This window comes from Chenopodium album, chromosome 9, assembly GCF_948465745.1.
Source record: "Chenopodium album chromosome 9, dcCheAlbu1.1, whole genome shotgun sequence".
NCBI lineage: Eukaryota > Viridiplantae > Streptophyta > Magnoliopsida > Caryophyllales > Amaranthaceae > Chenopodium > Chenopodium album.
The window spans coordinates 64,113,261-64,124,644 of record NC_137842.1 but is presented as its reverse complement, the minus strand read 5'-3'; the positions used below and the strand labels follow the sequence as shown (position 1 = coordinate 64,124,644).

Sequence of the window (11,384 nt, the reverse complement as noted above, 5' to 3'; positions counted from 1 at the left end):
ATTTCTTCACAAATTTCGCAACAATCTTTCATACTCGATACTCATTACAAAATGACTTTTCAGAGGCATATAAGAATGAATTCAAGCTGAATGTAATACGTAAATATTCAAAACAAAAGAACCTGTTCCTCTGCTGTCCTTGAATAAAAACACAGTATCACCTTTGACAGTTGAAATGACAAACTGATTTAAATGTGAGCGGAGATTACCATTCAAATTCATAAAGTGGGTATAAGCCTGGAGAAATTACAGAGATATGAACTACTAAGAATTTTAAAGTATGTAACAGCTTGACTTAGCTAAAATAACTGAGTTCACAGTAAAAATAAAAATTTAAAAAGAAACCTATCACTGTACTTTTTCGAGATCAAACAGCAGGCATCTTCAATCTGAGTCTCAAATTCTGCCATGATATTCAATTGCAATTCTGGCAAGAGATGGCTGGAAAGGCGTGCTGAACTTTAGTAGGCTGGGAGGCCATATAGCAAAACATTTCATGCCAGCAGAAACTAATTTAGAATTAACAGCAACATGAGCCACACAACAATTTTTACTTATCTCCTCCCCCGCCAAACATACTCATCATGTCTTTAGCAGAACCCATATTACCCATATTACCCATTTGTTTCATCAAGGTCTGCAAACCACCCATACCCCCTATTTGCTTCAACATCTGTGGAGGAAGAACCTTGCTCATATGTTGTGCGTTCATGTTACGTGACAAGGCACTCATTTCTCCCTTCTTTGGAATCTTAAGTCCCTTCATCTTGCTCCAGATCTTTGCAAGGCGTTTGTACTCCTCCAACATATCCATAACTTCTCTAACATGGCGGCCAGCTCCACGAGCAATCCGCATTATTCGCGAGTCAGTCATAAGTTTTGGGTTTGAACTATCCAACTCTGCAGCAATATGGACAATCAAAACAAAATCAATGTTTAAGGACCACCCAGAGGAAAAAAGTGACATATTACAATGATATATCAACTACTTTCATATTATTATGACATATTCTTAAAAAAATCCCAGATTCAGAAACAAATTAATAGCTTTAAATTTGGTTCCACTGAGGGAGAATATAGCAGACGCAGCCAATACATGAAATTAATGATAATGATAAAACAATGGTCGCCCCCCCCCCCCCCAAAAAAAAAAAAAAAAAAAAAGGGGGAAAAAGAAAAAAAAATGACAACACCAGAATTCATCCTCCCCATAATTATATTAGGCACAGTAACAACATAATGACTATAAGTGTACATTGAATATACACCACTCTACTATAATTATATTAGGCACACTAAAACAGCATAATGACTATAAGTGTACATAGAATATACACCACTCTACAATAGAGGATTTTTAATCATCAATAACTTTCACATTGTTTAACCAGGGATGTTCTTGAAACCTGTACTGCTGTGCAACATGATTAAATGGCATACATTCCTCCTGTTAATATAGACTTACCAACATAGCCTAGTTTTTACTTAATATTTTGAATATAGCAGCTGAAAATCAATACTCACAATAATAAATGTTAATGCACCAATTAAGGATGCATACTTCAAAATCCACCAATACGCCTTATTCTCAAAGGGTTTTTTCAAAACTTGTTTACAATGATTTGGTACTGCTGCACAGTGGCACACAACCACAGCGAGCATAAGGTTCAGTAAAATAGATGTCTCTGTTTTTCAATCATGATGTTATTAAAGAAATGCTCCAATCATATCAGTTAAAATATGTTATTGCCCTTTTATGGCTCTTGTTGCAACAAAACAAAACAAAACAAAACAAAAAAAAAAAAAAAAAGGTCTTGCTAATTTAAGCCAAAAAGTAAATACTAATGCATTGTTACTTGTTCTCCCAAACAGAATACATTCAAGGAATCAAAACTTACCATCATCTGTCATTGAATCCATCATGGTCATATAACGCTTGATCTTTGCCTGGCTCTCCTTTTCTTGACCTTGGGGCATCAACTCAGCACTGAATCCAGGAAGCATTGAGAAAACCTAGGGTGAAAATAGTATTAGTAACACAAACGTTCCCTGGCAAATAAAAAGCAATGAGAGAACCCTGAATTTCAGAGTAACCATCTTCCCTGGCAAGAATTAACTAAACAGCACCTGTCCTGGTGGACAATTGAATAATTGATCATGAGTAGAGGGAACGAAAGAAAGAGAAAGTTAAGCCAGATACATGGCATTGATAGGGGTCTAATATGCTGTTGCTTTTAAGAGTAGAAAGCCCAAATAGCTAGGTATCTGGCATGCCACAGCAGACCAGAACATTGCAGAACTTGAATATGTAGCAACCAAATTGCAAAAGGCAAGAAGTCAGAGAATATGGGATGTTTAGACAATAGCAAGACATGTCATATGAGGTAAAAAGTGTGTGAGATAAAGGATTAAAGAAAACAGAACGATTGTATTGATTAAGAGAAAGCGGCAAATAACTTAAGGTACTCATAAATTGCCAAAATTTATCAACATTTTCAAATTACAGGGGCAATGAAGCAAAACCTGCAGTTTCTGATGAAAGTGACACAGCTATAGCATACCTGACTAATAGGTCCCATCTTCATGATATTCTGGAACTGCTCGTACATGATTCTGAGGGTAAAATTCCCCTCAGATAGCTTCTGCAAAAGTTCAGGCTGCTGATCCATGGGAACCACTTCATGAATCTTATCCATGAACCCTGACCAATCACCCATACCTAAAGGAAGAAACAGTAAAACCATTCAGAATATCAGAGATGTACAGCCCATCAGGCAGAATAATGAAAAAAACAGAGTGCCAAATACGAGAACAGGTATATACCCAAAAGTCGGCTAACAAATGGCTTGACATCAAATACCTCGAACTCATCCATGTGCTCTCCAGTTCCAATAAATATCACAGGGCTCTTGGTTGCAGCCACACTGCACAGTATTTTTACAAAGCACTTGGGAGTTACACATAAGAACTTCAAAAAAAGAAAGGAAGTCTAAAGCACTTTGAGAAACACTAGTTTCAAACAAAGAAATTATTTACAGTGCATAGAAATATTACGAAAAGTTATTCATAAAATAGTTTTAAAGCCCGCACTTCTTAGATCCATTATCATTCTTTTCCCTCTGTCAATGGTAGTGAGCAAGTCTTTCATAGAAGACAAAACTTTCATCGCAGACTAATTCTTTAATCTCCGCCAACAATTTAATTAAAACACTGGTATATATAAGCTTCTCTTGATTATCAATCTTCCTATAAAATTTAAATCTTTGCTATTTGACTTAATTGTGTATGAGCGAGCGTGCGTGCGTGTGTATTGAGAAAGGGGAGGATAGTTACTAGGAACAATAATTAATCAATTTGTAAGCACCATAGTACTTACGCACTAAGAGCACCACCTCCCTTTGCATGACCATCCATTTTAGTAATAATCACGGCACCAACAGCAACACTTTGCTTGAAAGCTTGAGCTTGATCAAATGCAGCTTGACCAATACTACTATCCATAACAAATATGACAAGATCTGGTTTCTGCAAGGAAAGAAATTGAAAGGCTCATTAACTGCATGTCCTCTACTCAAAGAAGAATAGATAGAAAGTTATTAACACAACAGAAGAAGATATAGTGTTAAATATATTACTGTTGCTTCAGCAACTTGACGCATTTCTTCAAAAAGAGAAGCCTCTTGTTTGTGGCGTCCACTGGTATCAACAATAATGAGATCACAGGATTCCTTTTTAAATCTTTCCACACCTTCAACAGCAATCTTCACTGGATCTGACTCCATGTAACTGTTTAAATAGTAGGCAATTATAAATATAAATATAATCAATAGTCTACACAGATAGATCTAAGTATCTAACTATCAACTCAAGAAATATACAGAACACAATCGCTTCTTCTCCAGAAATAAATCTCCATTTCAACCAGCTTGCTGTCATAATAGCCAGTCCAAGGTATCTAAAAAGCTGCTCTATTCAGTGACTATGCCCCAAGTACACTTCAGAATCATCTAAATAGGGGTATTTAAAATACTCCAAATGCATTTAAAAAAAATTAAAATTAAATTCTAAAACCAAAGTACACGGAGAACTTCATAGTCAAGAGGTAGAGTACCTTCCATAGAAGGGAATCTTAGCTTTGGTAGCATTTTGCTTCAACTGATCAAAAGCACCAGCTCTAAAAGTATCAGCACAAACCAGAGCTGGTTTCCAACCCTTTTTTTGGTGATAATATGCATATTTTGTACAGGTGGTTGTCTTCCCCGATCCTGAATATTAGAGCATGCAGCAATATTATACATGAAAAGCAGGGACGACTTTGTGTAAAAACATCATTTTAGAAAGAAGAGTAAAAAAATAGTACTCCAACAATGAAGTGTAGAGCACATTACACCTCAACATTCAACTTACCTTGTAGACCAACAAACATGATGACACTAGGTTTTCCTTTCTTCGGAGCATAAGCTGGCTTCCCAGGATCCAAAATTTTGCAGAGCTCATTAAAAACAGCCTAAATTGCAGATTATCTAATTAGCAAAACACCAAATAATTTCACTTTACAACAAGATAAAAGTACAAAAGAACACCTGCAAAACATCGCGTTGTCTAAGCAAGCTGACAGGTCACACTATTTCTAAGGTCGTAGCATATTAACCTCATAACATTACAAATTCCTTTAGCTCATGATTCATTTTTTTTTTTTTTAACAATTCACCTCATATACAACCATGCATATTGTGCCGAAACAACTAGTCCAATACAATCTCCAACCCTCTAGTTTTCTATCATTTCAAAGTGTAACCCCATCTAAGCATCATTCGATATCATCTATTACTACTAAAGCTAACCTTCAAATCCATTCACATTGCTTCACAAATTGCGAATAGGCAAGAAACCTACTCCGTAACTTGCAAATCACTTGAATTATTTCATCTCTCACTCCAATGACTTCAACCCTCTATCTTTCACCGGTTTCAAAGCATTTCCCTATCTTAAAATATTTTGCTCCTACCTCTCTAGTTACCGAAATCCTCTAAATCCACATACATAGATGTGAATTCGCAACTCGGCGAGTAACTATATCAAGTTTAATCATGTCAATACAACAAGTTCATTTTCTACTTAATACCAAATTATCAACATTAAATATCAAACAATTTGCCGAATTATAACAATTCCTTTTTCAATATTACAACAACCATACCACAAATTACAGAAGCCAATTTCCAAAAAAAAAAAAAAAAAAAAAAAAAAAAAAAAAAAACCTAAATCAATTCATGCAAACCTAGTAAAATCAGAACAATTCTAATTCACACTAGTATCTCAAACTCAGTAAAAGTCCTCAAAATAGCAATTATACAATCAAAATCGAAGATTTGTAAAGACGATGAAAAAAATACCTGTTGAATAATTTTACGCTTGTTATGACCAGCAGCAAGATCATCAAGATTAACAATCTTCTTAATATTAGTGGTCATATCTCTAACAAGCTTGAATTGAACATCGGATTGCAAAAGAGCACGAGTTATTTCATTGAGACATTCATTCAGAACTTTCTCGTCGATGATTGTCGCATTGCTCATCTGCTGGAGAGCACGGGATATGCTCCCCCCTAATTGTGCTAACACCATGTTTGCAGAATTTGATTAGAAACCCTAGAAATTGAAATTGAAATTGAAATTGGGCGTGATTGAATCGAACTAAAGAACCCTAGAAATCGTGAAGTTTGATGGAAGATGATTGTGTGAATTTGCGAGGGGAGTGTCCGTAGAATTGGAGAGAGAGAAAAGGGAAATCTAATATATATATATATATATATATATATATATATATATATATATATATATATATAATATATAGAGTCACGTAGGAATTAATTTTCTAAGCGCGCCATGTAGGATTATAAATTTAAGTGATAGCCAATTAAATAAGAGATTATTAATATCTTTTACAATTAAATAATTCAAATGTCACGTAAGCAAAATTGGCGAATGAGATTTTAAAGTTTAAATTAATTAAATACAAATTAAAATATTATCTTTTGAGATTAGGAATTTTATCTAATATTTTAAAACTAATATAATAACAATTTTAATCACATAAATATGAAAAATATATTTTATGAAAATACTAACAAACCGTGCATCGCACAGGCTTCATCTAGTGGGATTATAATTTATAATTATAGGAATTGGGTTTTATTAGGAAAAAAAATAAAAATACAAGTTTATCATCTTGGTAAATGCGTATGGAGTAGTAGAAAAAATATCTATCTTGAAGTTAGTGTTTCATCACGAAGACACGAACAGTACAAAATTTTAACCATTTATCTTTTAGTTTGCCATTTGATAAGACATTTTTTCCTATTGAGTAAGAAAAGCTAGGTTAGCCCCTTTGATTGAGGAGACCTAAAGCATTCTTTTAGATTATAATGGAGAAGAAAGGCGCAAAATTATCAAAGAACTAAAGTAAAGTTTCATGGTGGTATCCTTCTTTGCCATGTAGTATGTCGTCATATTCGTAACCCTACAACAATGGTGAACGGTGTGAGAATCAAGAGTGTTCAAAGCTAATTCCGTGTCACAAATGATGTTGTTGATCTCCGATGAGATTTGATACGTCCTCATAATGACATTTATGACTACAAGATTATCGTCTTCTATAATCAGATTACGAATGCCAAGAAGTTAGCTCCTTTTAAACCTTCTCTTAGGTTCATTGCTTTCGCTTCGAGAATTGAAGTGTTCGGATGGAGAGCCTTTGCCCCTGCAAGAATAAGGTTCTCATTATGATCTCTAATTACAAAACCAAAAGGAGCTACTTTCGCTTATTCTTGAACCTTCAAAGTTTAACTTGTGAAAATTTCTTAGAGGGGGGACCAAGCTATTTGAGTTGTATTTTGACAACTATAATTTGCTCCAGACTTTGAAGATCTTGATCTATAAGGGATTATGGGTTGTTTTCATCGCTTATTTTAATATTTTGACCGTTGAACCATTCATTTGATAAAACATCTATGCTTGCTTGCACCCATTTGCAAGAGGAAATAAATATATGGAGTAATTTTTTTTTATAACCCAAGTAAAGAGATTCATACATGGTAATGTTATACTTGTCGACTTCTCGTTGTGTCTTAATCAACCTTTTTTTTTTTTTTTTTGACAAAGAGAAACCTATTTAATTTGATATCCAATTATTTCAGAAATAATCAGATGTGATATATTACAACAAAGTTTGGTCAAATCTAAATATATCAAACACAACCAAGCATTGATAAAGTTGATCAACATCAACACTTTATCCATCCATGCCTTGTATGATACTTGTGCATGATTCATATCATTATTATACTTGTGATTATATTATGTACTCCCTCTTTATAATCCATGAAATTTTTTTGTGAAAAAAAAAAAAGTCAAAATAAATGTGAAGAACCTAAAGGATTAGATGGAGTGATATATTGATTAAATGGATTAGTCACAATGTTTATTAGTTCTTAATATAGTAAGTGCAAAATTGTCTAATCGACACCTTTTTCTGGTTGGAATTCCTTAAACAATTTGCAGACCTTGATTCAATCTTGTAGCCTTGTAGGTACTTTTAGACTATGTGCATTTAACATGATTTTATTTAATCTGATTTTTTTCTAATACGGTCTAATTTTTAGATTTAACCAAATTTTAACCTAATATGTACACTAATTTGTAAGATAAAAATTATCAATGAGATGTCATTAGTTTGGTATTTATATGTACTCTCCAAATATGATATTTTCATAATTTTTGCAACAACGAAAATAAATATATTCAACGATAATTAAACGCAAATAACAAAACATGATCTAGTTTGATTTGATTATTTCTTAATTAAATTGATATCAACTAAAATAAGTTGAACCGAATATAGCCCTAATGGCCTGCATGCTCATGTGTGTGTGTATTTTTAACTTGTGGACTGCCATGTTTTGTTGATCATCGTACTTGAATTATACAATTGATTGACGCTCTTGATAAACTCTTCAATGAGTTCAAGACTGTCATTTCATCTGGAATTGGAGAAACCTGGTTTCGAAATATGACCAATTCCTCCAATGCTACTACTTTCCTAAGGAGAAAAGGGACCATTCCTACTCCCCGTTCGTTTCTATAGTATTTCTTTATCACTATTCTTTTGAGATGATACCTGCAACTTAAAGGAATTTCATGATCTTTACTAACAAATTCTCGTTCCAACTCCTGTGCCTCTCCGTTACATAATCTGGCACAATAACCATCAACGAGTCCCTGCAAAGTAAACAACATTGTCTGTAAGTAATCGATTCAATGTACATCAGTTATCAGTACATATGTAAAGTGACACTAAATCCAGACACTAACCTCTGCAAAAACAAGTGTTTCTAAGACAGACGAACAGTTAAGAAGGGGGAACAAGCCAAACAACGGTGTACTCGAGTAGTAACTATTTATAGCATCACCCACGGCGCCCAGCTCTAGATGTTTAAGATGTGAAAACAAGGGTAAATGATCCTTTAAGACCTTTTCATCAACACATTTGAGCACCTACAACCACAGGTAAACCAGTTGTAAAATTAAATTCAAAGTAGTTTATAAAGTAAAGAAAACATGAATTACTTTTACTACAGATAAGGATGAAAAAAGAGATGATTCAGCTTAAAACAAAATCAAAGATTTACACATACCAGTGTCAAACAACCTAGCAATGATAGATGTTGAACATAAGACAAGGGTCTTAAGAGGTTAAATAACATTTTCTCAACATTTTCAGCATTTAGTCCATATATTTCATCAAATTGTAAGAATTCTTTAAATGCCAAAACTGCTTTAGCAAGACACTGCATTACTGTGATTTTGTAACGATTTGGTAAAATAATGTCATAATATTCCAAGTACTCTAAATTGGGAGTACTGATAAGCACACAAGCATTGTTATCGCCTATATTAAAAGGACAATTAGGCAGCAAACAGAGTCTTCGAAGGGAACTTGATGTGATAGCGAAAATTTTGGCAACGTTCATAGAGGGTTTGAATGTAAGGTCTTCAAGTACAGGGCAACTTGAAACTAGCCTCGGCAGAAAGCCATCATCAGATATGACAGACGCAGATAAGAGGAGAGATTTCAAGTTTGGAAGACGATAAGTTGGCATGGTAAAAACATGATCAAGGTCGATATTGACCTCAAGCTTCAACACCTCCAATGTTTCACATGTGAAAATAGCTGGACTGAGAATCACCAGGTTCACTCACCAGAATACTAAGGTCAAGCTCCCTAAGGCCACAAAGGGTCAATGGATAAGAGATCCACGCATAAAGTCGCGGGGATTTCAAGTCAGGGAGACAACTTGCCTGACACCCAATAAAAGTGTAACCATCAAAGTACACCGCATTAAAGTCCTCCCTGCTAACTTTAAGCCTAAACTTGGTAAGATACCGCGATTTGTGTACTTGGAGTACAGTATCAACAAAGCTCACGAAAGTAGGATAACGTTCAGTTGCATAGGGATGTTTCAAACAAAAAGATACAGGTGAAACATCAAAGTCAAGGCTCGTAATTAAAGGGAAAACACGCCTAAATCTCCTAGACAAGGCGGAAATAGCAGCAGCATCCTTGGTAGGAAGCAGAGATATGATCTGAATTAACAGTTCATCAGGCAAATTGGTGAGCCTATCAACCAATATTTCATTAACATTGTGATTTTGCACATCCCTTGCAGTAGTACAAGTTGCAGTACATTGTTTAAAGCTACAATCCATTCGCCTATTTCAACTCTCGAAGAGAATTGATTCTTGCTCTGAATAAAATAAATAAATAATTAGAAGACACTGTTGAATATCCGTCTATGCAAGTTCTTCCTAAACAGTATCAAAAAGTCGAACTTTTAGAGATGGAAGGAATATAAAAATAAATTGACTCTTAGTTTTATTTTAACACACAAATGACGATTATATTACTTGATTACCAAACCACCAAATACAAAATCACACTACCTACGTTAATTGCAACAAAAGGGTATTATTTGTAAGACATAAAAAATTCCGTAATTAAAATTGATAGAACACATACATAGTCACATAGACGAACTACTACTATGTCTAATAATAAAATTAACTCTAACTAATAATAAAGTGCATAAAATTTCACACAATATCAAGCTTAAGCAATATTATTACATTTTCCCGAATTTCTTGTCAATTGGGCAATTTTTTTTTTTTTTTTTTTTTGGTGCAAGCGAAAGGGCAAATTTTAATTCAACGAATAATATTGGAAATTACAAGAAGGGTAAAGGAATTAGAGAATTATCTAAAACTCGTCACTCAAATTTCAATCACCAACCTTAAATTTGGGAGAAAAATTCAAAAAGAATAAGTCGAAAGAGTGGAGAGAGAATTACCGTGGTTGCAGAGGGTTCTCGTAGAAAATCCAGAGGGTTACTTCTGATAGAGTATAAAACATATTCCTGGGCCTCAACCATCAGCTTAAGCTTTTGGTTGAGTTGGTCCACTAACATGGTATCAGAGCCAGCGTGACATAAAGGTCACGGGTTCGAATCTCATCCACCCCCCACTTTCAGGTGGAATATTAAGCGCTGGGTATGAGGAGGGCCCATGCTGCATCCACACTTCTAGCCCAAACGGGCTCTCGTGTGAGGGGGCGTGATAGAGTATAAAACATATTCTTGGGCCTCAACCATCAGCTTAAGCTTTTGGTTGAGTTGGTCCTCTAACAACTTCTATAATTTGCTTTGCCTATATTCGGAGTGGGAACTAGAGTCTAGAGGTGTCAAAACTCCAAAACACACCTGATCCGACCCGACCCTAAAAATATCCAATTTAGGTTTGTACTCACGTGGACGTAACAACTTTAAAATGTGACCTGACTCGATCCGATCTTATCAGACCCGATTCGATCATGCGAATTGATAACTCTAGTGGGAACGTGAATTTTAGAGGTGATTATTAACTTATTAAGTGGGCTTGGGTGAGTTATTGTTGGGATAATTTTTGTCTAGTGGCCCTAATATTAAAACACAAATTCTTATATTTGGTTATATGAGATTACTTTGTTAGTCTTACATGGATCATCATCTATACTTAGTATTTAAAAACACAAACCATAATTTTTCATATGACACATGTCATCACAAGTCACTCACAACCACATATGACACATGTCACCCCTTTTGATCTTTTTGTTTAAGTCTTTATACATTTTATAACTTGCAAATTCAATTAAGAAAATGAAGTGTTTCATTTCCATCATAATAAAATAAAGTTGAACCAATTAATATACATCAAAAAAACATATGAATTTAATTATTTAAAAATTGTCTTTTCAACTAATAAACTTAAAATATAACTTAAACTAATATG

At 34.3% G+C, this 11,384-nt stretch overlaps 2 protein-coding genes across 2 annotated transcripts; both read right to left on the bottom strand.

Moving 5' to 3' along the window:
- Nucleotides 1–187: 187 nt before the first annotated feature.
- LOC145558751 (signal recognition particle subunit SRP54 2) lies at nucleotides 188–5,780 on the bottom strand. The gene is made up of 9 exons (XM_081620079.1): nucleotides 5,397–5,780; nucleotides 4,408–4,507; nucleotides 4,112–4,265; nucleotides 3,636–3,786; nucleotides 3,377–3,525; nucleotides 2,824–2,924; nucleotides 2,562–2,719; nucleotides 1,899–2,013; nucleotides 188–900 (listed from the first exon to the last, which is right to left on the bottom strand). The coding sequence occupies exons 1-9, from the start codon at nucleotides 5,625–5,627 to the stop codon at nucleotides 551–553; spliced, it is 1,509 nt and encodes a 502-aa protein (XP_081476205.1). The 5' UTR covers nucleotides 5,628–5,780; the 3' UTR covers nucleotides 188–550.
- An 881-nt stretch (nucleotides 5,781–6,661) lies between these two features.
- Nucleotides 6,662–9,767, bottom strand: LOC145557927 (F-box/LRR-repeat protein At4g14103-like). Its single transcript, XM_081619102.1, has 5 exons — nucleotides 9,261–9,767; nucleotides 8,696–9,205; nucleotides 8,373–8,555; nucleotides 7,988–8,279; nucleotides 6,662–6,762 (listed from the first exon to the last, which is right to left on the bottom strand). Exons 1-5 carry the CDS (start codon nucleotides 9,765–9,767, stop codon nucleotides 6,662–6,664), a joined length of 1,593 nt encoding a protein of 530 aa, XP_081475228.1.
- Between the last annotated feature and the right edge of the window lie 1,617 nt (nucleotides 9,768–11,384).

Bases quoted from the DNA above. Each gene is read 5' to 3' on its own strand.
- LOC145558751 (XM_081620079.1), bottom strand. From the start codon at position 5,627: ATGGTGTTAGCACAATTAGGGGGGAGCATATCCCGTGCTCTCCAGCAG. The intron at 4,266-4,407 runs GTAAGTTGAATG...TCTAATATTCAG, and splicing joins CATGTTTGTTGGTCTACAAG to GATCGGGGAAGACAACCACC. The intron at 2,014-2,561 runs GTATGCTATAGC...TTTTCACCCTAG, and splicing joins AGATGGGACCTATTAGTCAG to GTTTTCTCAATGCTTCCTGG.
- LOC145557927 (XM_081619102.1), bottom strand. From the start codon at position 9,767: ATGGATTGTAGCTTTAAACAATGTACTGCAACTTGTACTACTGCAAGG. The intron at 9,206-9,260 runs GTGAGTGAACCT...GAAACATTGGAG, and splicing joins AGCTTGACCTTAGTATTCTG to GTGTTGAAGCTTGAGGTCAA. The intron at 8,280-8,372 runs GTTAGTGTCTGG...TTTACTTTGCAG, and splicing joins AAACACTTGTTTTTGCAGAG to GGACTCGTTGATGGTTATTG.